A 25,900-nucleotide genomic window follows, 5' to 3' on the forward strand; every position below is an offset into this window, starting at 1 on the left:
TTCGGATCAGACGCTCAGGCAGAAGGAGTCCAACCCAGATAGAGTCGTGCTCAACACCTTGACCGAGATTAGGCCGCCTCAGCCTTCCTAGAGGAAGCCACGGCGACTGCGCGCGTGAGCGTCAAGTGTGCGGGGGTCACCGGATGGGTGAGGGCTGGACTGCGGTTACCGTATGTGTCCGATGATATGGGCACTAATAATATGTTACCGCGCTCAGCGTTCTTACGGACTGATACTCACTTGCATAACACTTGTGCCTAAAGCGAATATTGTTATCAGACTTGGGTGACTACGCCAATAACTAGCCAAGTTACCTTAAATTACCAATTTCTTTAGGCTCCAGGCCTCTAATCTGTAAAACGGAGCTAATGATAGTACCCTTCACAGATAGTTTTTTGAAGATTAAGTAAAACATTGTACGTAAATGTTTGTAGACATTTGGCACAATGTCTAATCCGGAATAAGTGATGTTAGCTCTATAGCTATTTTTTTCACTCAAGTTTTGTGCTGCAAAGACTGGCGCAAATAAAGTTACCAAGCCCCGTATTGCTCAGCCTGGCTAGCATCAGCCATCATTTTGTCCTGCTAGAGTGTTTTGCCATTAGCTGAAGAGAACATACCAAAACCTGCTGACAGGATTGTGGGATTTGGCAGGGGCAGTCAGAAAGGAAGTGAAACCCAAAGTGAGGTGCTGTTTTAACTAAATTCTGCAGACCCATTTCCCCCAAGAGTTTTGGCAAGTTCCCACCCATTTCTCCTTGAGCTGGGTCTTTTCAGCCACTGGAGAGTAGCATCGAAGCCTGAAGGCTGATAGCAGTATCAATGCCAGTCACCACTCTTAGCTGAGCCCCTCAGCAATCTTCCTAGGAGTCAGCAGTCAACTTCCTCTTCCATTCCTCACTACTGCTATTCCGCACCAACACCATCTTGACTATCATTCTCAGCAAGAGAATCTCATCTACCTGAGTGAAATAGCCGAGGTGTTGGGTGCGATCCCTAACTACCTAACCACCCCAATCACATTTACCTGCATTCACATCCACCCTGGCCTGACTCCTGCCCTCATTTCTGGGAGAAAAGAGCCTCTTCTGCTCAATCCTCCCAGCTCTCAATCCAGTCTCTCCTCTCTTCCCTGGGAGGGTCACCAAGTCCAAGCTCCAACTGCTGGCAGCGCGACAGGCCAATAAATTGAGAGATGAGGTGTTGGGGCAAGCGAGTTTATTCAGAAACCCAGCAAACCAAGAAGATGGTGAACTCGTGCCCCCAAAGAACCATCTTGCCTGAGTTAGAATTCAGGCTTCTTTTAATACTAAAAGGGGAGGGAGTGAAGTCAAACATTTCCTGGTTCCAGTCAGCCTCCATAGAAGATGTGTTAATTTCTTCCTCCCTGCAGTCATCCACAGGTCCACCTGGTCAGGATGTTTCCTGTGAGCTAAACAAAGGTATTTTAGCTTAATGCTCATTACCTGGGAGGCAGGATTCCCAGAGATGGGCCATTATGTATAATTTAAGCTTACAGGCAACATTTCTTTAGTGATTAACTCATAATAGAGTACAAAGTGTCTTTAACTCATAATAGAGTACAAAGTGTCTTTCCTATTACAGAAGTTTGTGCCGTCTCTTCAACCTCTTTTTCCAATGACTCCTTCCTCCTTAACCCTTAACCGTGCTCAAGTCTATGCCTTCCAGAAACAAAAACAAAGACAAGCAAAAAAATTCCCCCCTCTTGTAGTTAGCCTGGTGATATTAATATTTCATAAACATACAATAAAGTATAAATTAGACCAAGGGATCACATGAACAGAATAGATAGCCCAGTAAAGATCGCCCACTGTACAGCAAAGTGATTCAGTTATACAGGTGTATACATTCTTATTTATATTCTTTTCTAATCTGTTTTATCACAGGATATTGAATATAGTTCCCTGAGATATACAGTAGGACCTGGCTGTTTATCCATCCTATACATGATAGTTTGCATGTGCTAACCCAAAATTCCCAATCCCTTCCAACCCCACCCGCTCTCCCCCTTGGCAACCACAGGTCTGTTCTCTATGTCTGTGAGTCTGGAAGACTGGTGTTCTAAATGAATCCTCACATGGCATCCAGTGGAAAAGCCAAGCTAAATTCAAAAGAACCAGAATGTAAGCAGTGAGTTTTATATTCAAATTGCAAGCAGTAATTTAATTTCAGCCAAACATCGTTTGTTACATTTAATTAATGTTGACAATGGTAATATATTTTTTATAGTTTTGCTTGTAGTCATTTTGTCTATAAGTTTGTTATTTTATAGTTGTATGAGAGCTATCGGCATAAGGAGCATATATCTGTATATATTAGTATAAGTCACTGCTCGGGATCTACAAAAAAACTTTTCAGTTGAAAAGTACTTCCTACATTACTGACTTAGGAAACGCTGTTTTAGATTTTTAGAAAGGTAACGCTGTTACCTTTCCTCCCACATTGGCTTAGAGCCAAGTTTGTAGCCCCCCTTTCGGCACTGTTTAGGATTTGATGGAATACATTTTGTGATTAAACTCACCTTGGTTCTGTACAATTTCCTGTATTTATTCTATCTTTTCCTCACCTATATTCAATGTCCTTTGTCGTGCTATACTGTTTGTATCTTGAAGGTTGCTCTAAATCCTTTCTGGAACAAGAATGAATATAAATAATTTTAGCAGTGGACAAGGGGTAATAACGTGAGCCTGATATAATATAGAGTAAATTTACAATCTCAGGTGATTTGGAGTCTCAAATTAGAGATGAAAATACAAGACCATATACCTCTATAATCAGTTCTATAGGAATAAATGGAAGTGACCGCTACTTTCAGTTAATCCATCTCAATAATCAACAAGCGCGAGGCTGCGTATGCTTTCCTTCTTCCTTTTCTCTTGGGAAAAATACCAGTGCCCTCTAGTGACCAAAATGCACCTCGCATAGTACCCTTCATAAGAGTAATAATAATAACCCGATATTAGAGATAATTTTAAAAACTAAATTTGGGGGTATTGAATCCTGGACCAAGCATGCGATTATCCTACAAATCACGATCTAAAATACTCCTCCCCTGCCTTGCATGTTTTCAAGAATAAAGAATACACAAAAAATAATCCCCTGCAGAGGACAGAATTTTTTTTTAATCCACTGTTCTCTAAGACTTCCGATCTTTATTTGAACTTCTCTGGAACCCAGATAATAATCTCATTATCCTTATCTTCTAATGCAAATGACGACTGCGTTTATTTATAGTACTCAGTAGTAATTGAAATTATAGATACCGAAGCTCTAAAGACTTAGTCATCGGCGGTGGCGGAAATTTACTGTACCATGCCTGCTTGTGCAACTGTTCAACCCTTTGCATTCCAGCTGCGCGAAGCCCCCAAAGCGATGTCACGCTTGCCCACGGCACTTTTCCTTCTGTCCAAGCGCGTTCCAGTGTACCACACAGCCGGGGCGCGCAGGGAAGGGGATTGGTCCGAGCCGCGCCGTCCCCGGTTTGCCTTTATTGCAGAAGTGGAAACTCACTCCGCCGGGCCCTAGGTTGTCGGCGGAGGATTCAGAAGACCGGCCCAGGCGTGCCCTGCTCCCCAGCCTGCAGGTGGCAATCTCGTCCTTCTGCCGTAGAGCAGTGGCGGCCGACTCCAAAGGCGCTGCAAGCCCTTCCCTACCTTGAGCGCTTGGAATTCGCCGCGGAATTCGACCTAGCCTTCCGGGACCCGCCCCTGGCCCCTGGCCCCGCCCATCTCAGCGGGTCAGCGCGCGGCGATTGGCGGCGGGGCAGGGGCGGAGCTCCGGGAGGTGGACTGAGGGGGCCGGGCCTGGGTCGGGACAAAAGCCTGGAAGCGGGGCCATCCCAGCTCTCGGTTTCTGCGGAGGCCGTGTCAGAAGCCGAAACAGCTGGAGCACGGCTGGGATTGCCAGAGTGTGCGCTTGTGGGGTTAACCGTGTGAGGGCTGTGGCATTCCCGGGTCATCGCCAGCGTACCTTCTCCTGCAGGTAACCGCAGGCTTCGAAGGGCGTCTCCGGCCCCTGGCTTTTGTGGGGAGGCTCTGTCAATAGCTGGAGTGGGAAAAAGGAAGGAAGCTCAGATCTTGGGTATGGTAGGGGCAACTTAGCGGCGAGTCGTGGTCGCAAGGCAGGGGAAAGAAATCCAGGTATTGGGCGTGGTTTTGGAAATGGAGAGGAAGAAGGTGCTGGATGCCTGGATGTGTAGAAGGCCCGCTCTTAGTCAAGGGAGGACGAAAACCGGGCGGCGGAAGGTTGCATGCCATGACAAACGGAAGGCCAAGTCTGCAACAGAAAGGAAAATCGGGGTGGGAGGATGCAGGGACGCGTGGAAGTCGAAGTCTTGCGTTTACGGGGAAGAAACCGTGCGGCCTCGGGAGCTGGAGGACTTGGGAGTGTGCATCGACCTTGGGCTGCTGGGACTGGCGGTGCGGCGAGCTGGATGCGTCCGCCTGGGGAGCCTGAAGGGGGGCGGCGAGGGGCGTTCGCTAGGCCACCTGGTGGCGGTCGGGGGCGGAGTGAGGGTGGAGGAAACCACGCCGCCGCCGGCTTCTCGAGTTCTGGGGGAGGCGTCCTTCGGCCTGCTCCTGGCGCCCGGGTTTTAAAGGTCCCGGCACCTGGGAGGGAAGGGGCGGACGTGGAGACCTGGAAGGAGAAACCGAGCCAGATTCGGTTGCAGCCCTCTTGCACAGTGGCCACAAGGACGCATGCAGGCCATGAGCCCGCTGGTCACAGCGTCCCCTAAGGACGTGCAAACCACAAGACTAGCTAACGGACGACGAACCCGGGACTCCCCACGGACGCACCCTCCAGTGTGTGCAAAGATATTTACTTTATTTGAAAGGTGCCTGCGGACCTGAAACTGCCCTTTGCCCCGCCTGGGTACACTCAGCACTGTACTTTAAACCAGACAAACCGGGTTGCTTGGCCCGTATTGAAATCAGCTAAATTCTCCTGACAGGAGTGCCTTGTACCTTACCTTTCTCTTCCCTTTTTTGATTTGTTTTAGGAGATAAACTGCACTCAGCTGAGTCTGCAAGATTGAGAGGAGTTTGGGTGATTAGAAATTGTAAAGGTGAGAATTAGCAATTTTTCCCATTCTTTGATATGGCAATACTGCGTTTAATTGGTCTTGGAGGTCTTGGAAGTGGTCGCAGCCACTGCAAGGGAGTGAGTCAGGAATATTTCCAACAATAAATTGCACTTGCTTCCTTGTTTCTTTCAGTCTAGACTTCTCTGCAAGAGACTTTGGTTTTTGGGGGGGTTTTCCCAGAAATTAATGTAGTTTATGAACTCAGCCCCCCAAAAAATGTGGCTAAAATTTTGGGAATAATGAAAATAAAATTAAACAGGGTGAGCAGCTCTTTTTTCTTAAACTACTTTGTATTAGTCCAGGTTTATTTTCTAGCATTGCACATGTGTGTCAGGAGATTGGAATTCAGCTGCTTTCAGAATAAATGAACTGGCTTGTTGGAAAAGGCCTTCCTTCTGAAGTCAGGGTTTGGGTGGAGACAGAAAATCTGAGGGACTAGGGTAGAAAGTGAATTCAGTGGTGTCTAATGCTCACTGCATGGAATTCAAATCTAGGAGAAATAAAATAGTGTCCTACATTGTAGTAAGCCAGGGTCTACAATAAAGCTTCACTTTTTTAGTGAAAAGATAGTAAAAATGTAATGGATAAGTAACGTGAAGAAAACATGAAATGTTTCAGTTATGCATTATGAAATATAGAAAGATTACTGCAGAAAGTGTTTGTTTCAATTGAGAAGAAAATAATTAACTAAAAAACATTGTCACTCATTATTGAAATTTCAAGTATGATGTATGACCTTTTATTAACTGTATTTGCCGTCAAAGAAAATTAGCCATCATAGCCCTTGCATAATACTATGTAGGAGTATGGCCTCAGGAATGTATCAAAACTAAGATAAGTTTGCTGCCTCTTTTTGTTTTGTTTTAAATACAAGGACAGATGTGACAGTGGGATCAGCATGACTAAATCATACACTTTAAGCTGTACTTTAAATTATACTTGAAATTACAAATGGGAAGTAGCTGACTCATTCACACCAGTTTGTTCACTTTTTTATTCTAGTTGAGTTCCAGATGGTTCCCCAGTGATGGTCTAGGGAACCTCTAGTAAGCAGGATCCCAGAGTTAGAAATTGGGAAGTGAAAATGGGCCTAGGGGTTAGGAATATGTCCTGGCTTGTGGTGAGGAACTGAAGCTCACAGTCTACTAATCATTACGTTTTAAAATTTAAAGACCAAGTTACTTTAGCTTAACTTTTTAAGAAATACTGTTTACAGGCCTCTTACTTCATATTTTTTTTAGTCAGTTCTCCTGACTTCCAGTCCTCAGCCATAACTTAAAAGAATAAAAGCAATCTGCAGTTATGTTGCTGGGGAGAAAAAAAGTTTCCATTAGAGCACCATGAAAGGGAACCTTTAGCAGGCTCAGGGCCTCCTCTGCCTCTCAGGAAACACGCCTTTCTTTAAGCCTCATCCAAAGGGTGTACCCCTGCCCTCTCTGGGAATCAGATTGACTTGAATCTGGCATCCCCCCACATCCCAAGAAGACACCTCTTCCTGGAACAATTCCAATCCCCTGTCCCACCCACTGGCAGCTTTGCCCACTAACCGCCAGAAGAACAGTCCAGGAGTTGGGATACCGAGGACAGGACAGGGGCGTGTCCTGGACAGTAGTCCTTCTCTATACGTACAGATTTCTCTGAGAAATCACTTTGTATTCAGTGTGACATCCCCGATATCCGTTATTGTCTCTAGGAAAATATAGTTCCACCTGGAATTCTTCATCTTTCACTTTTAAAAGGACTTAAAGTTTCTTTAAAATGGGTCGCTGGAACTTGTTGAATCTCCTCAAGGATAGTTGTTTTAACCAAAACAGCCTCTTAAAAGAGGGGAAATAGTAGCACACATCATTCTGCTCCTCTTGAGGGCCCAGTAGAATGAGGAGTTGGATAGAGGTTTTCAAATAAACATGATATTGTGGAAATAATCTCATTTTATAGGACAAACCAACAGTCAAGAATAATGATTACATTATTAAGGGCATGTGACCGGCTCAGGCTCCCCCGACCTTCCAGCCGACCCTCCAGCCGGATGGCCTTGCGAAAGCTTTTTTTCTTTTAGCAAAGTAGAATGGAAAAATAATTTCCATCTTACAGGGTTGTTGTGAGTGTTGATTCAGAAACCACACAAGAAGCATGTAACACAATGCTTTATACAGCAAACGTATTCGATTCTAATGGTTCATGTAATTGTTATTATTAGCTGTTTATGCAGTCATGCTGTTATGAATTGTTCTTTTAGAAGTCACCAAATTGTATTTTGTTTTTACATGGTAATGAGGCAAATGATGAGATATGTGTCTTATCATTTTTCCTCTTGAAGGTTTATTGAAGTCAAAATGTCTCAAAAAATCCAAGGCGGTTCTGTAGTAGAGATGCAAGGAGATGAAATGACACGAATCATTTGGGAGTTGATTAAAGAGAAACTTATTTTTCCCTATGTGGAATTGGACCTGCACAGGTAAATGAATCACTCTGCCAAGCAGCAAAGTCAGAAAGCATGTGTGATTTCAGGTTATAAGTCGCTTTTTTACATAGATACCACTGTACCTTGTGTATAAAGCTTTTGGTGAGCTTATGAGCAAATGAATGTGTAACTGGTGTGCCCCTGGTACAGAAAGCCAAACTCTGACAGTAGGTGTTTGCAGCAAAGTAAGGGGTTATTTGCAGGGCGCCAAGAAGGGAGTGGGAGACAAGTCTCAGATCCACTCCAAATTGGTCTTTGAGTTGGGGTTGTTTTTAAAGGGGAAGAACTGAGAAGCTTGTGAAATTTCTGTGACATTTCTTAAATGTTAGTTTCAGTGGGTCAGGATGTGTCCTGTTTACCTTCTCTGGCCAGATGGCTCATGGCTTGGGGGTCTGTTAGCTCATCTTGACCTGGAGAAACATTCCTTTTCATTCCTTGTCTTTTTCATTCCTTGTCTTTTACCCTTTTCATACAATTGTAGCACAGAAAGAATTCTTGACATTATCTAATACAACCCCGACCTTTCAGAAGTTCCGTAAATCATTTGTGTCCTGGAGATTGGAGCCTTTACCCTGTATTAAAAGTATCTGGGGGGCTTCCCTGGTGGCGCAGTGGTTGAGAATCCGCCTGCCAGTGCAGGGGACACAGGTTCGTGCCCCGGTCCGGGAAGATCCCACATGCCGCGGAGCGGCTGGGCCCGTGAGCCACGGCCGCTGAGCCTGCGCGTCCGGAGCCTGTGCTCCGCAACGGGAGAGGCCACAACAGTGAGAGGCCCGGGTACCGCAAAAAAAAAAAAAAAAAAAAAAGTATTTGGGGACAGATATGAAAATCTCTATGGAATTCTTTCATTTTTCTTCCCCCTATGTTTTTCATACATTTGCTCGTGCTCTTTGTACATTGGACTAGGTAGAGACAGAATTTTCACAGGGGTGGAGTGGCTGAAGGCTGGCAGGGTAATATGTTGGACAACACATTTCAGCCACACTATTGGCAACTGTAAGCGTGTTTGCCTTGACCCAGAATTATTCCTCAGACTGTCCTGAGGACCTGTTATTTGCTTGGGTGTAGACATTTAATTCACATGTTGTCATTAAATGCCCTTTTTAATTATTCTAAGCCTAAGGTGTGGATAATATCTATATTGCAGCCATGAGAGGGAGGGAGCAAATATCTGCAGAGGTCCACCAAACACACAGGAAATGACACTATAAAAACATCATCCAGGGACTTCCCTGGTGTTGCAGTGGTTAGGAATCCGCCTGCCAATGCAGGGGACACAGGTTCGATCCCTGGTCTGCGAAGATCCCACATGCCGCGGAGCAAATAAACCCGTGCGCCACAACTACTGAAGCCTGCGTGCCTAGAGCCCGTGCTCGCAACGAGAGAAGCCCCCGCACTGCAACTAAGCGGAACTAGAGAAAGCCCAGCCACGAAGACTCAATGCAGCCCTAATTAATTAATTAATTAAAGTTAAAAAAAAAAATCATCCAAGTGGTTAAAGAAGCATTTTACAAACACTTTACATGATAATAGGTGAATTTGCAGAGCTCTTCCCAGTATAGTAGCTGCAAAGGTGCTTTTGAGCTGCTTTAGTATAGAGGCATAAGGAGGTTTAAAGGACAGTTATTATGCCTAGAAGGCAAAGAGTCACTGGCTAAAGACTAAAGAATTTTTGGAGACTTAAACAAGTGTAAGTTGTTCCAAAATTGCTATTATTATTACATGATTGGTTCTTTTTGAGGGGAGTGGAGTGATTCATTTGTTTTATTTTCTGTTGGCTAGGCAGTAATCGAGGCCATTTATTCATTCTTTTCGCTTAGAAATGTTAAGAAGAGAAGCAAAAAATCCACTAATTTGCTGGCAGGTTCTTCTGATGAAAAATGTTTCCTATGAACATAAATACTGCTGACCACATTGCTTGTTTGAGTTAGGAGTAGACATTTATAGATATTGAGCACTCCCTAAACCATAAGATAAGAAAGTCAGTGGCTTTGTAAGTGTCCATGAAAAAAAAATTAACCAATAATCGATCTAAGAAAGAAATGGAAAATTTTATTCATGCCAACTTGAGGATTATAACCCAGGAGACAGTTTTTCAGAAAGCTCTGAGGACTGTTCTGCCCGCTAGAGGTGAAAGAGCAGTTAAGTAAAGGGTTGTATTGACCCAAATCATGTATTGACAGTTTACACACAATCCACATCTGTGCGTACAAAGCAAGTAGTGGGTCATCATGACCCCTTACAAGACTAAGAAGGAAGGATATCTCCTAAGGAGGTCTGGTTAATGCAAATGCACGATACACCCTCAAGGGGAGGGAGGAAGCCAAAACAGTCAAAGCAGTTTGGAATTATTATTTGGAAATACATTGTAAGATTGGATTCCCTTTTGCATTTCCGTCACAAGTTGGGATATCTAAGGAAAGGAAAATACAGGAACTGAAGCAAGAAATCTAGAGGCTTAATGGTTCAGCAAGTTTTGAAGGCTGAAAAAATTTGGAAAACTTTTAAAGCCTTGGAGAACAAAATAAACTGTTCATTACTGTTTTGTTTTTCCTGCTTTTGGCAAACTATTACATACTTTAAATAAAGCTTTACAGTCTTTTTCTATACTTCATGGACAACCAGCATTCTTTCCTGCTCTGAATAACCTGCAGTCTGGGTGTTGGTGTGTATTAAGCTATAATTCACTGGGTTCTATAAAACCACTGCTGGATTCCATTACTTATTCTATAAACTGCAGGCTTGTTTCCAGAAGAAAGAAATTTGCCCAAGATGTAGGGAAAGCTTCTTCATATGACTAATTGTCATTAATGAAGGGGTCGTTAGCTTTTTTTGGCAGTGTCCGTCTCATCTGTAACTCCAACACTTCAGTGCCAAAATACTAGAAACCCTCTGACCCCTTTATTTTTAGAGCACAATATTTACTAAGGGAAAATTAATGTTTGGGCTTGCATTCTTATGTTAATCGTGCGGAAGGCAGTCTACAGAAAGGTTGCTGGTGTGCTATTATTATTGCCTCTATGGTGAAGAGCAGGCAGCAGGGCAGAGCGCAGCGGTTTCCATTTAGTTTCCTTCTAGACAGCTTCCCACACACAGGGAGGCATGCGTGGCCTAGCAGTCCAGCCTTTCTGGGTGCTTTTTTTTTAGTTGGCAGCCATCTTCTGTGTCTAGGATACACTAATGCTAAAACTTAGCGGATTTGGGTACATATGGAGTTTTCACTTTCTGCAGGGCAGGCCCTGCATGCCATCACCATGCACAGAGTGGTGCATGGGGATAGAATAGGAGTACCCTCAATCTCCTGTCGGTTTGCCTGGAAAGTTACGCTTACAATTTTTCCCTCCCAGCTATGATTTAGGCATAGAGAATCGCGATGCCACCAATGACCAGGTCACCAAGGACGCTGCAGAAGCTATAAAGAAATACAACGTTGGTGTCAAGTGTGCCACCATCACCCCCGATGAGAAGAGGGTAGAGGAGTTCAAGTTGAAACAAATGTGGAAATCACCAAATGGTACCATCCGAAATATTCTGGGTGGCACTGTGTTCAGAGAAGCTATTATCTGCAAAAATATCCCCCGGCTTGTGAGTGGATGGGTAAAACCCATCATCATAGGTCGTCATGCTTATGGCGATCAAGTAAGTGGTGTTGGCATAACTTGATTTTCCATATTCTTTTTTTTTTTTACATCTTTATTGGAGTATAATTGCTTTACAATGTTGTGTTAGTTTCTGCTTTATAACAAAGTGAATCAGTTATACATATACATATGTTCCCATATCTCTTCCCTCTTGCGTCTCCCTCCCACCCTCCCTATCCCACCCCTCCAGGCGGTCACAAAGCATTAATCATTAGAGAAATGCAAATCAAAACTACAATGAGATATCATCTCACACCAGTCAGAATGGCCATCATCAAAAAATCCATATTATTTTTTCACGGGCTTTGACTGCCCAGCAGTTCTGATTTATATGTGCTTTATTCTTATCTTTATTTATCTTATCTACTCCCATTAAGTGAGGTACAGAATTGAGAAATGAATGTATGTATACATTTAGATAAAAGTAAATACAGATAAACTTACAGATGGGTACCTGTCTCCACACAAATGATGTTTTCCAGGCATGTTTTTTTCTTCCTTATCTTTTTATTAGATTAAACCATATGATGTAGACATTTTTATTTAGAGAATTTCCTGTGGTTCGGCCAAATCAGTGGTTCAGCCAACCCTGTGGCTGTACAGTAAGGTCCCTTTACAGGTTTTTTGGTGTTTGTTTTATTTTGCTTCGCGTTTTAAAAAAATTTTGTTTGTTTTAATTCCAGTGCCTGAGTCCCACCCTACACCAGCTAAATCTGAATTCCATGGCATTTTAAAGCTCCCCAGGAGATTCTAGTGTGCAGAGTTGAGAACTACCGAAGATTATATTAAACGTGATCGTTTCATGCATAAAAGGAAGAACTGACTCAGTAGTTGAAAACAGTCTCTTTAAAACATTCCCTTCCTGCTTGGGAACAAAAAAGTACAGTTTCTGTACTTCTATACAAGTAGGCTTGTTGCCAAATTAAACAAAAATTGCCAGCTAAACAAAATAAAAGTTCTGTGTTGAAACTGAAGTTTTAGACTTTCATAGAAAGCAGCTTATGTCTTAAAAGAGCCTTAAAAACAAGTCTCCCTGATGCTGACACCCGGAGGCTTTGATGTAGCCGTCCTTAAACACAGTATGGGTAGAGCAGACCACTCTCTGTTCCTGGAGGCAGGGTCACCAGGTCGTCCTTGAGGGGTAGTTCACTTTGTTCTACCGTGTGGCTCAGACTATCCCTTCATCCTGGCCAGTGCCTTCACAGATACCTCTCAGAGGCCCAGGAGAGGGGATGTAGATGGGAGTGCTACAAGCTCACTAATCCTGGGAACACCACTCTTAAGTTCTTACGAGTTCAATGATGTCCTTTTCCTTTTTTTTTTTTTTCAATTATTATTTTGGCATCAGTCACCTGGAAGAATGGTCATTCTATTTATTAAAGTCTAGATTGAAAATTCCAAACCTCTAGAAAGCATTTATTGTACTTTGGTGCCTCGGTTTCTGCCTTTTGAGAAATGGGAATCAATTACCACCCATAGTGAAGGACTTTATATGTCAGAAATATTCTGCATAGAGTAGATATTTAATCTGTATCGTTATCTGACAGCTTTTCTACCAGCTGTTATTAGTATTATTCTACACAAAACAGACAAATAGATTTGGCTGGCATCGGCTGGTACCTGACCCTGAAAGTATTCTAATCTAAGCCATGGAAAGATACAAGGCAGCAAAGATTGACATAAGCCTAGTGTGGGCTGGGCACATTTTCCATACCAAAGGTAGCAGTCCTCCACAGGCCCTTTCCTAAGGGTCGTCAGCCTGTTGCAGCTGCTTTCAGAATGATTGCTTCATGTGGACAGGTGCTGGGCTGGGCATTAGTAGCAGTGATTACCATGAAGAGACCGAGTCCTGAAGGTCCAAGGACCAGATCCCGAGTCTTGACCCTAGATGCATTATTTCCACTACATCACAGTTCCTCCCTTGTAAGATTGATGGAAGAATCAAATGAGGTAATAAGGGATACAAGTTAATCACTTAAAGTACGTCATATAGTGAGAACCAGGCATTAGCATTCTCATCATCATCTTCAGCGCTACAGCTGGTATATCATCTCCCTGTAGGAAGACTTCCTTGACCTCCAGGTGATAGTCATTCGTCTTCCTCTGTCTTCCAATAGCATTTTTTTTTTTTTTTTTTTTTGTGGTACACGGGCCTCTCACTGTTGTGGCCTCTCCCATTGCGGAGCACAGGCTCCGGATACGCAGGCTCAGCGGCCATGGCTCATGGGCCCAGCCGCTCCGCGGCATGTGGGGTCTTCCTGGACTGGGGCATGAACCCGCGTCCCCTGCATCAGCAGGCGGACTCTCAACCACTGCGCCACCAGGGAAGCCCTCCAATAGCATTTTTTATCTGTGCCCCCTTTTGACATTTGAAAGCTCTAATGTTACTTCTTTTATCTTTGTTAGGTCTTAAGCTTCATAAGGGGAAATACTTTGTTATTCTCTCTCATACCCATATCTGTACTCAGGAAACTGCCCCATGCATGGTAGGCCCCTGATAAATATTGATTTCTAATGTGTACTACCACTAACTAGCTAGGGCAGTTTTGGATTTTTGTGGGGGGTTTTTTTGTTTTTGTTTTTTTAATATACCTTTTTCCCCCATACAGTACAAAGCAACTGATTTTGTTGTCCCGGGGCCTGGAAAAGTAGAGATATCCTACACGCCAAGCGATGGATCCCCCAAAACGACATTCCTGGTACATAACTTCACAGGTATGTGTAAGTCCACCATGAGCTACATCTTTCATTTTTTTAGCAGATCGTTTAGACAGCGTTATTACTGGGTTTTTTTTAAGTTCTGTGAAAATTGTGTGGCTGCCTAAAAATACAACCTGAATCTACAACATTTCCATAGGACTCAAAATCAATGCCATGGCTTCCTGTGGCATTGCTAAAGGCATAAAAAGAACTAGCCACTTAATTGGAAATGCATATAGATAATTGGAAATGCAAGTAGATAATTATGCGTCTCTCTTAAAACATAGAGGGAAGGTTGACAGGAGTCTGTTGTGCACAAATTAAACATTAATAGCCCCAAATCGCCTGTTGTGTAATCCTGCCCTTTGGCTCTGGTAGGGTTTGTATTTGAAAATGGCTGCATTATTTATTTGCTGAAGTTTTCTTCTTGTCCTTCTGAGTATTTGTTCTGTGAAAGTGGAAAGTTTGGTTTTTTTGCCTCTTCTTTCCCCCCCCACCCCGTCCTGCTGCTTCTAAGGTCCATTATGGCAGATCCCTCCCAAAAGCTGTTGAAAGAACAGAGGACCCTCTTTCTCCACTGTTAAGGTTGTTAAAAGCACTCACACAAACAAAACCTCAAAACTTACCTAGCTGTTGTTTTCCTTGACTCCTCTAAATCATATCATTTTAATGGACTCTAGTTCTGCCAGTTTCAGCAGCTCTAACATCCTCAGCCCAAGCTGGCCCTGGGCAGTGGCACAGATTCAAGTTCTAGCTTTCAGTAATAACAAAGTTCAAACAACAAGAGCTGTGAAACACCAGTGATTACATGGAGTGTAATTATTTCTACCAATGACAGAATGAACTTTCAGTATCCGCCAGGAAATTACAAGAATTTTCATCCAGTATTTGAAATGCAAAGTTTTCTCAGTAGCTAAGGATTGAGTTCACACTTAGAGTTTAAAAAACATGCTTGAAATTTTTAAAGTATGAAAAGAGACTTTAAAAATTATTCAACTCTTGAGTGTATTTCTGGTTCGTTTCAGTAGCTTTCGGTATTTCAAGAACTTTAGGATCCTAAAGACCATGTTTTTCTCATTTACGTTGCCCTTTCAGAGCAAGTTAGAATGTCCTTACCTAGAACTGACTTTCCTCTGATTATGTGTCTCAAGAACTCATGGAATATTGAAGTTTGAAGCCTGGACTCAGACATGAGAGCTGGGAATTGGGTGTTTTGGGGGTGGTGGGTGTATATAGACTTGTTACAACTATACCCTGTTTACCTTTCTTTTTTCCCTCATTGTTGTCCCCCCACAGAGGGTGGTGGTGTTGCCATGGGGATGTACAATCAAGATAAGGCAATCAAAGATTTTGCACACAGTTCCTTCCTGATGGCTCTGTCTAAGAATTGGCCTTTGTATCTGAGCACCAAAAACACTATTCTAAAGAAATATGATGGACGTTTTAAAGACATCTTTCAGGAGATATATGACAAGTAACTACAGTTCTTTTTCTTTTTTTGTCACATAAGCTGGCATTTATAATATAGAATTTGTATGCTTATCCCTTTGATTGTGGGACAAATTGAGTGAAAACCATCACTATCCCATTCAGATAAGGACAAAACTGAGATTTAACAGGAGTGAAACGAAACTCTTGAATTGCTTTTAGAAGGGAAGTGTGTTCTCAGATAAAGGCCCCCTGTTTATTTTCTTCAGGGCCAGAGTTATTTAATGTGTGAGTAAAGGTACCCTGTTAATGATAGAAAGTTCTGATTTTTCATGGGTGTGAGTTTGAGTTTGGGCCCATTTCCATTCTTTCTGAAGCCCACTGTTAAGATATAAAACTGCTTTTGGGGGCTTCCCTGGTGGCGCAGTGGTTGAGAGTCTGCCTGCCGATGCAGGGGACACGGGTTCATGCCCTGGTCCGGGAAGATCCCACATGCCACGGAGCGGCTGGGCCCGTGAGCCATGGCCGCTGAGCCTGCGCGTCCGGAGCCTGTGCTCCACAACGGGAGAGGCCACAACGGTGAGAGGCCCACGTACAGCAAATAAATAAATAACTAAATAAAACTCTGCTTTTGGGAATTCCCTGGTGGTCCAGTGGTTAGGACTCCACGCTTTTACTGCTTAGGGCATGGGTTCAATCCCTGGTCCAGGGAGTTAAGATCCCATAAGCCGTGGGCCAAAAAGTTTAAATTAATTAATTAATTGATTGATTTTATTAAAAATAAATAAATAAAACTCTGCTTTAGTGGAGTCATTTGAACTTAAGTCTACATTTATAACAACCTTGAGTTCAACAATACCTGAGCACTTGTTGACCTTTAAGATGGCGTCCCTCCCGTTTAGATATGAGCATTCAGGCCACGGCTAGGATTTGAGGTATCTTTCCTGAAACATTTTAATTCCTCCTTCTACTATCTATCTATATCAAACCTAGAAGCTGTCCTAGTTTCCTGAATGATATTGAGCAGTAAAGTAGTCTTTTTCTCCCCGATTACATTCTTAAAGTAAGCTGAATCTCATGAATCTCATTAGTGGTGTATTGAAAACTGTAAAAGTAGTACTTGGAACACTCCACCGTCTTGTTTAATTCTCACATCTCTGCAGAGTGGATGAAATCACCCTTACAGAAGGGGGAATTGGGGTTTCACAACTAGAAAATGAGTGGGCAGAGATTTGAGCCCATGTCTGTCTGGTTCCCAAATTTGTTGCTTCAACTAAAATGTGCTGCTTCCAACCCCACCTCAACTCCTTTGGAGAGGCACATGGTATCCCAACAAAACCAGTTTTCTTTGTCTGTTGCTCTTTTCTTTCTTGTTTCTTAGGCAATACAAATCTCAGTTTGAAGCTCAGAATATCTGGTATGAGCACAGGCTCATCGACGACATGGTGGCCCAAGCTATGAAATCAGAAGGAGGCTTCATCTGGGCCTGTAAAAACTATGATGGGGATGTGCAGTCGGACTCCGTGGCCCAAGGTAAGGAGCTGGAGAACCAAGTGGAGGTGGGCTTGGCCTGCAGCAGACAGGTCGTGCCCTGCTAGCTCTCTGGTACAGGAAGGGGGATTCTGTAGTCCTTTGCTGCTAAAAGTCATGAAATGTTAACGCCGCAAGGCATCCAGGTCCATCTTCTTAGCTGACAGATGAGGAGATTAAGCTCAGACTGGGCAGGCGACTTCTGGCAGGGACGCACAGGAATTAACTCGTGGCTTGAGACTCCCGGCTCCAGGCTCAGAGGCTGACATAGCTTATGTCTCAGCCCTTTCCCCGCTTGAAGCTTCCCTGCCTCCAATGGTAGCCCAGCGGCCCGATCTGAAAACCACCCCCCACCCTTATCTGCCTTCTGATGAGAACCTGAAAAGCTAGGGGACTCGGGCAAGGAGGGCCCAGGGTTGTCTCCTAAGCGAGGGGCCTCCCTCCGAGAGCCCATTCATCTGGAGACAGTTACAGATCATGCCCCTTTTGCCAGCCTTGACGGCTCTTCTGTCACCCTGTAAGACACATGTGTTTACTGCTTAGCTTGAAACACACAGAATTGAGCAAAGAAGCCCCGGGCTTTTCATAGAAATTCCAGGAATCAGGAGCTTCATGCCAGAGATAAGGACCAAATGAGCAAAATTGCTCCCTTCCCTGATTTCCTCAGCACCAAGTTGCCCTCCAACTTCAGTTACTCAGGGTAGCTGTGTAAACTGAATTTCCCCCGATGAATATTTGTGGTAGCTTTAATTATGTTTGCTTTTCCCCAGGAAGTACTACTTTTTCTTTCTCTTATGAAAAGTTAATCATCTCCTATCAGTTTGAAAATCAGTAAATCTGCCTGGTTAAAGATAACTTTTATGTCAGATAAATGAGTTACCCAGTTCTCCTTCTTTACCCTCCTTCTGTTTCTCTTACGTCCTCACAATCGTTTATATTGAATGCAGCAGAGGAAGGAGTGTTGCTTTGTGGTGATTCTGTGGTGCGTAAAAAAGCTTCCTGGTAAACAGAATTCTTAGAAAGGGACCCAAATGATTCCATCATTTCTAAATGTCCTCATGGCAATAAGAAGAGGGTAAAAAAAAAAAAGAAGAGGGTATCTGGAGGGATATCTCCAATGTAATTGTCAAGTTATGGAGGTTCAAAGGATTTCAAAATAGGAATGTGGAATTGCAGTGTCCAGCAGTGCACCGATAAAGATACCTGGAACCAAGGCTCTGTGTCTGAGCAGTACCTGTAGATAAAGGTGACCTCAACGTAGCTAAACAGATTAAAAGGCAGCCAAGCTGTTCTTTTTTTTTTTTTTTTTTTTTTTTTTTTTGCAGTACACGGGCCTCTCGCTATTGTGGCCTCTCTCGTTGCGGAGCACAGGCTCAGCAGCCATGGCTCATGGGCCCAGCCGCTCTGCGGCATGTGGGATCCTCCCAGACTGGGTCACGAACCCGTGTCCCCTGCATCGACAGACGGACTCTCAACCACTGCGCCACCAGGGAAGCCCCCAGCCGAGCTGTTCTTACGTTCATTCTTCTCTAGAGGCATGAACTACTTTAGACTCACACCAAACATTTTATTCCTGTCCTCAGTTTTGACAGTGGTACCAACTAGTGTCTCCTAATATAAATAGATAGACACATTCACCGTGGATATGGCCCTAAACGTCTCCAATCAATGAATATTTGAGACTCTACTAAAGCCTCATACCAACACAGTGATAGGAAAGGAGCTGCTAATTCAGCACAGAAATTGCCATTGTACTCAAAGATGAGTTTAAAAAGGGTTTATTTACTTACTCTCAAACAAACAAAGTAGCAGCCTATTATAAATTTGCATTATTAACTCCACAGGTGTTATTGGGAGGTAGCAAAAATGGAGAAACGTGTTCTTGGAATTCGAGTGTAAAAAAAGAAAAAAGAAGAAAAGAAGAAAAATCAGTTGTATGGACTTAAAAGTTGTAATGTGGTTCTCTGAATAAGAAACCACAGAATAGAGTCGTTCTGGGGAGGCTGTGAAAGAGAGCAGGGGCGAGTGGGAGGTGCTTGGACCCATCCCATTCTGTGTTTTTTGTTGTTGCTTTTTAAAAATTTATTTATTTTTGGCTGCGTTGGGTCTTTGTTGCTGCGTGCAGGCTTTCTTTAGCTGTGGCAAGCGGGGGCTACTCTTCGTTGCGGTGCGCAGGCTTCTCATTGCGGTGGCTTCTCTTGTTGCGGAGCACGGGCTGTAGGTGCGCAGGCTTCAGGAGTTGTGGCTCACGGGCTCTGGAGCGCAGGCTCAGTAGTTGTGGCACATGGGCTTAGTTGCTCCACAGCATGTGGAATCTTCCCGGACCAGGGCTTGAACCCGTGTCCCCTGCATTGCCAGGTGGATTCTTAACCACTGTGCCACCAGGGAAGCCCCATCCCATTCTGTTTTTAATCAGCTTTCTCTTCCCAGTCCCACATGAGCCTGTGAGCAGCTTGATGGCAGGAGACAACTCATTAATCTTTATTTTCCTGGAACAGCAGAGTATCTGCACGTAAGCATGACAGTAATATATTGAGCTCTTACTCTGTGGCGGGTACTAGTCTAAGGAATAGGACTATGTATTCTTTTCATATATAGTCACGAACATATGCATATTCATCTCGTTCTCACAGCAACCCTATGAAATAGGTGTTTCTACTATTCCCATTTTACAGGTAAGAAAACTGAGCCACAGTAGTTAGGGAGTCACGGAACTAGGGTGGAATGCAGGCAGTCCGACCATGAGTTCTTCATCATGGAGCAGGTGCCTCTGAGGTAGATAAGTGAAGTAAAAGCACAGCCTTTTCTGAAAGGCAGAAGAATTACTGGTGACTCCATGTGCTCATGTTTATTTTGCTCACTGAGACCGGTCAAGACGAAGTCATTTTCTCTCATCTCTGGGAGACCCAGTGCTCTTCATGCAGTTGAATCCCATACTTCATGTTCTGCCACTCATAGGTTATGGCTCTCTTGGCATGATGACCAGTGTGCTGGTTTGTCCAGATGGCAAGACAGTAGAAGCAGAGGCTGCCCACGGGACTGTAACACGTCACTACCGAATGTACCAGAAAGGAGAGGAGACATCCACCAATCCCATTGGTAAGATACTGTTTGCTGCTACATTGATTTCCAACCAGAGTAGAAATCTCCAAAGGGGCTCAGATGTGTTCCTTTGGCTGCCCAGTGCCTTGTGTATAAAATCATCACCAAACAGCTGATTTGCTCTACTCATAAGAACTGTTTTAATGTTTCTTAAAATACACACAGTATATGCTTTTCCAGTTTGTGGGAGAATATTCATTACAGAGAAGAATGTTATCAACAAGCATTTTCCTTTTCCTCTGCTGCAGTGAAATGTCACATGTAGCTAAGAATCTAAAGCCACATTGTTAGATCCTTTTAACTAGGTTTTAGGGATAGCACTTTAAAACAGATTATAGCCTGGAAAGAGGAGAAGAGACCAATATAGACAAGAGATAGAAGAGATTGTGACCTTTTCCAAATTCATAAATGCCTTAAGCGTCATGTATTCCTACCCTGAATATGTGCTTTCTTAAAGGTCTAACAAAATCCAAAACATTTCCTCTACAAAAGTGCAGGTTTTTTGAAAAGTTTCAATTTGGTAAAATGTTTCCAACTTTCCTAAAACTTACAGCTCATGCAGATAGCATCCAGTGAAGTCAGTTACCTAAACAAACAAAAAAATGTTCTATTTTGGGGAACTGAGGCACTTGGGAATATTTCTAACCAGTGTGATTGAAGTGTGCCTTTTTTTTCTCCCTCTCTTTTAGCTTCCATTTTTGCCTGGACCAGAGGCTTAGCCCACAGAGCTAAACTTGATAACAATAAAGACCTCAGCTTCTTTGCAAAGGTTTTGGAAGAAGTCTGTATTGAGACCATTGAGGCTGGCTTCATGACCAAGGACTTGGCTGCTTGTATTAAAGGTTTACCCAAGTAAGTATAAGATGCCCTAAGCTCTGTGGTCAAATTACCATTTATCCTCACTGGACTCAAAATATCAAGTGCTTTTTGGAGTTGCATGAATTAGTATTTGTCATCTGGTTCAGGAGTCAGCAGACATCTGTAAATTGTCAGATAATAAACATTTCAGGCTTTGTGGAACATACGGCAATTATTAAACTTTGCCTCCATGGCAGGAAAGCAGTCAGTGTTGACACAAAAGCTAATGGGTGTGGCAGTGTTCCAATCAAGCCCTGTGTACAGAACTGGGCTGCAGCCCAGACTGGGTTCATGGGCCAAGCGGTAGTTTGCTCACCCCTGATCTAGTTACAGTCAAGTGGGTGGCAAGGTTCTGCTTAATTTAACAAGAAAATTATAGGCATTTAGAAACAAAGGGACCCCCAAGACTATTTTATTCTACCTCTTTATTTTCTTCAATTTACAGTAAGAAAAGTAAGCAGTGCAGGTATAAGATGTCCGGTTTATCATAGTCCCTTCCTTAAGTATCTGTAACCAGCAGTCAGATACTTGAGGGCCCCTGTATCGCCCAGGACTTTTTTGAGAACATGGTAGCCTGTATCCCAGCTGGATCAGCTGCTGCTCAGGGATTCCTCCCTCAATCAAAGTTGGCTACTATGACTCACATCAAGAAACAATACTAAAATTTAACACTAATCCCGTGTCCCATCCATGTGTCCTCAGAGATCTCTGTTCGGGTCAGTATACCTCAGTAATGGGGATACACGCCATCACTACATCTTTCTTATCTTAAATTTCCAGCAAGAATACAGTGTTTGAAATGTTCCTATGGGTGTGTTACTTCCAAGCCGATTTGAATAGGCACGTATTAGCAGGATTAGATAGCCAGTCCATTGTCTTTTGCTTTTTAAGTAAGACAAAGGTAGAAATAATAGCACTAAAGCTTTTCTTTTTCTTTTTAATGTGAAAAGAAGTGATGAAATTGTCTTTATTTTCAGGTTATAAATTATATATCTATAAAATTCAAACAATTCAACAAAAAAAGGCTAAGGTAGCTGGATACTAGATAAATAAGCAACAACAAAGTAGCTTTTCCTTACACCACCAATAAACAAAAATGGAAATGGAAGAACCATCACATTCACAGTGGGAGCAAAACTATGTTTTTTGAAATATTTGAAAAACATATTTGAAATATTCTATTTATGATAGCATCAAAAAGAATAAAATACTTAGGAATAAATTTTTTACTAAAGGTTTTTTTGAGGACGTGACATTTTGTGGGGATATGAGTAAAAGCATGACTGTACCTGGATATGTTCTATTATTTTTAAGAATGAGGAATAAGAAGTGGGATGATTTCAGTGTCCCAGGCATTAGTCTGAATGAAGCTCTGGGGCAGTTTCACCCTCAAAGCTACATGGCCAGGAACCTCCTGTGAGTGTGTGTGTGGCCCAGCCTCTGCTCAGACTGCCTGTAACCTGGGTTAGCCCCTTGAACCTTGAACGCAGTCATCGGCCATAAACTTATAGCTTGTTCACATTAATCAGTTTTCTTCTAGAAATAAATAGAATGTTACTTTAAGTAGCATGTCTAGGACTTTTCCTCTACCTGCCACCAGATCAAAGACAAACTAAATTTCCTTCTTTTCTTTTTCCTCTGCTATTAGTGTGCAGCGTTCTGACTACTTGAATACATTTGAGTTCATGGATAAACTCGGAGAAAACTTGAAGACAAAACTAGCTCAGGCCAAACTTTAAGGTCATCCCTCGTCTTTGGAGGATGTGTGTTTTTGGTAACTAGGTCCACTGGTTTACATTTTTCTCTATAACACTCAAGAGTAAAGGCAAAATCAATTCTGTAATTTGTTTAGAAGCCAGAGTTTATCTTTTCTATAAGTTTACAGCCTTTTTCTTATCCATACAATTATGCCACCTTTGTGAACGTGGCAGGGGACTTTTTTTAAATTTTATTTTACTTTCTACTAGTAGCCTAGGAATTACTTTTAGTGTCCATTTGTACTCACTGTCAACTTTTCTTCATGTTCTGATATAAATGACCAAAATGAAGAGTGCTTGAAAGGGTAAACTATAGCCACAGTACTATTCCCTAAAATTGTATAAAGTAGAAATTCATTCCCTTTCCCACTTTTCATGGCCTGTGGCACTGGGTGGTTTTGATTTAACAGATGTCCCATTATGTGAGGTAGAAGCTGTACGTTAAACTTGTGCATGATTTGGAATGAAAAGCATGGCTGTAACTAAAAGGTGTTGAAGACACAGTCAATCCTTGTAAAGAGCTCTAGCTGAATGTTTCAAAAATACTACATATTTCTGAGCTCACTGAAGAATCCAGAATAAATACTAACTAGGGGTTTGTCCTCTGTATTTGTCTCCTCCTCCTTGCCTTGTGTGGCCTAAGTATTATGCTACCCTGAACAGCATATTTCATCCACGTGCAATACTACAAGCTGCACCTTTCTTGGACTTCTGCTGACCTGTTTTATTTCCTTTATATATATGTGATTTTTCAGAAGTTGATTGTAAACACTATTCTAGTCCTGTTCTTAATCGAAACTATCAATTTTAATTAAAATTAAGTGCTGATGACTAGTCTTCTGAGTTTTTATTTATCAAGTATACTTCAGTTGCCAGGCTAGGTCCTAGCCATAGGAATTTGATTTTAAAAAGTCTCTGTTGGGCTTCCCTGGTGGCGCAGTGGTTGAGAGTCCGCCTGCCGATGCAGGGGACACGGGTTCGTGCCCTGGTCGGAGCGGCTGGGCCTGTGAGCCATGGCCGCTGAGCCTGTGCGTCCGGAGCCTGTGCTCCGCAACGAGAGAGGCCACAACAGTGAGAGGCCCGCGTACCGCAAAAAATAAATAAATAAATAAAATAAAGCCTTCATAAAAAAAATTTAAAAAAAATAAAGAGGAGGATGATGATGAATTGTGAGTAATCCCTAACAGGTGCAATTTAAGGTGTATTACCTACTTTATGCCCCTTGTATTATTTACTTGAATTACTTGTATTATTTACGCCCCTTGTGTTATTTACTTTATGCCCCATCGGCAATTTTCATTTATAGAAACTTTCTCTGAGGTTCACTATCCAACCTGTTGTTTTCAACTTCCTTCCTTTCTTCCACTTCAGAACCCATAGGCTTTATCAAATACTTAAGCTAGGGTTGGTGTCACTGTCATTCTTTTAAGAACTCCCAGTGGTGAGGTCAGGAGAGTGTCAGGGCCAGCTGTGGTACTTTGTAAAACAGGTCATGTGTAAAGCAGGAGTTCTTGATTCTCTAGCTATTGAGATATTTGTCCTAGTTTTCAGGCAACTCTATGGTATCTTCCCCAACATCTCCTGGATAAAATGCACATTTGCATTCAAAGCCACCTTGGATGTGAAAACCTTAATGATAAAGGCCATTAATCACAGATACATCAGGAGAGGTGCTATCACAACATTGTTACAACTGCAGCAGGGAAATATAGCTCAGGTTATATATATATATATATATTTTTTTTTTTTTTGCGTTACGCGGGCCTCTCACTGTTGTGGCCTCTCCCGTTGCAGAGCACAGGCTCCGGACACGCAGGCTCAGTGGCCATGGCTCACGGGCCCAGCCGCTCCGCGGCATGTGGGATCTTCCCGGCCCAGGGCACGAATCTGTGTCCCCTGCATCGCAGGCGGACTCTCAACCACTGCGCCACCAGGGAAGCCCTCAGGTTATATTTTAATGGTGTTTTGTGATAACTCAGATAAAGAGTTCAAATTGATGATGCAGAAACTGTTCCATCATCTGTGTGGGTGTGGGTGTGGGTGTGTCCCCAGCACCCCTACCCTCCTCCCCCTGTCCCACACATCAAGTTTTTTTCCTCTCTCAGTTTTTTCTTTCTGTGTAGGGATTAAGTATTACAGACAAGGTTGACTGGGCTGAGTTAGTCATAGTGAATCCAGATTTCAGGGCAACCTCCAAAAACACCCATACAGATCACAGGCAAGGACTAAAACCTAAGGGTTAATGATTCGGCATTTTCCAAAGTCTGAAGTTCTAAGTATTTATCCAGATGCTGCCCAAGGGCTTCTATTGCTGCAGTGCATCCCTGCGCTGCCAGGCAGCTGTAGTCAGCACTTTTGGGTGAAATGGCCCCTCCTTGGTTTCCGACCAGGCACTAACTCTGGAGGGAAATTCAGACTCCTTGGGGGTGACCTCAGGACACCATGCTCCTCCGAATCAATTCTGCCTCCCCTTCTGTCAATTCTTCCTTCCAAAGGTTGTCTGCTGTCCTGACCTGAAGGTGCAATAACTGTGTGGTCAGGAGGTAGGAGTAGGGTGGGAATTATAGGATAATTTTTTGTTTAATGGTGCACAGTGAAAAGAGGGCTTTGATTTAGCACACTCTGTGCTCAAATTGGGGAAAGGGAGAAGGCCTTTTTTTTTTTTTTTTGCGGTACGCAGGCCTCTCACTGTTGTGGCCTCTCCCGTTGCGGAGCACAGGCTCCGGACGCGGAGGCTCAGCGGCCATGGCTTACGGGCCCAGCCGCTCCGCAGCATGTGGGATCTTCCCGGACCGGGGCACGAACCCGTGTCCCCTGCATCGGCAGGCGGACTCAACCACTGCGCCACCAGGGGAGCCCGAGAAGGCCTTTTTTAATGCTGTGTATTACAAAGTGGGCTTCCAACTAGCTGAAGTGTTGTTCAAGCAACAGACATTTTCCATAAAAGAATGTTCTTCGTCCCAAGGAGCAGATTAGCACCCACAAATACTTTTAACCCATATAGAACAAATAAGTTACTCCCTCTGGGGTTGAGGTAGAGGGGGGTAACTTAATAGAACCATTATTTATTTTTAGAATGTACACTTACCCCACAGGCAAACCACAGGGTAGAGGTCATACCAGGATGTGCTCAAGATAGAAGCCACTCCATTGCCAAGTTCTTGTGGCTTGCTCTCAATCTCTGGGGATAAGAGGGTACAAGTCATTTAGTGTCATTCTGGAATTGACCCAGACCTAAATGGGCTATTTAATATCTTGCTTGTCCTTTTATTATAATTTGGATACACAGTAATAATAACTGGAGCTAACATTTATG

General features: G+C 43.2%; 1 protein-coding gene and 1 long non-coding RNA gene across 5 annotated transcripts; one reads left to right on the forward strand and one right to left on the reverse strand.

Moving 5' to 3' along the window:
• Positions 1-1,238: 1,238 nt before the first annotated feature.
• Positions 1,239-3,665, reverse strand: LOC309824894. Of its 3 annotated transcripts, none has more exons than XR_014296985.1 (3): positions 3,333-3,665; positions 2,588-2,650; positions 1,239-1,432 (listed from the first exon to the last, which is right to left on the reverse strand). It is a non-coding gene; the product is annotated as an uncharacterized lncRNA (long non-coding RNA). The 3 variants fall into 3 exon arrangements; XR_014296986.1 differs by having other exon boundaries at positions 2,543-2,650; XR_014296987.1 differs by having other exon boundaries at positions 2,543-2,650; positions 3,285-3,665.
• Positions 3,666-3,856: 191 nt separating this feature from the next.
• Positions 3,857-23,412, forward strand: IDH1 (isocitrate dehydrogenase (NADP(+)) 1). 2 transcript variants are annotated; one of them, XM_082658571.1, is made up of 10 exons: positions 3,857-4,002; positions 5,021-5,086; positions 7,425-7,562; positions 10,916-11,207; positions 13,819-13,924; positions 15,206-15,383; positions 16,719-16,870; positions 19,826-19,966; positions 20,659-20,821; positions 22,476-23,412. In XM_082658571.1, the coding sequence occupies exons 3-10, from the start codon at positions 7,441-7,443 to the stop codon at positions 22,564-22,566; spliced, it is 1,245 nt and encodes a 414-aa protein (XP_082514697.1). In that variant the 5' UTR covers positions 3,857-4,002; positions 5,021-5,086; positions 7,425-7,440; the 3' UTR covers positions 22,567-23,412. The 2 variants fall into 2 exon arrangements, with proteins under 2 accessions (XP_082514697.1, XP_082514698.1); XM_082658572.1 differs by lacking the exon at positions 3,857-4,002 and adding an exon at positions 4,371-4,439.
• The last annotated feature ends 2,488 nt before the right edge of the window (positions 23,413-25,900 follow it).

Source organism: Grampus griseus (genome assembly GCF_964374135.1).
Source record: "Grampus griseus genome assembly, chromosome: 7".
NCBI classification, from domain to species: Eukaryota; Metazoa; Chordata; class Mammalia; order Artiodactyla; family Delphinidae; genus Grampus; species Grampus griseus.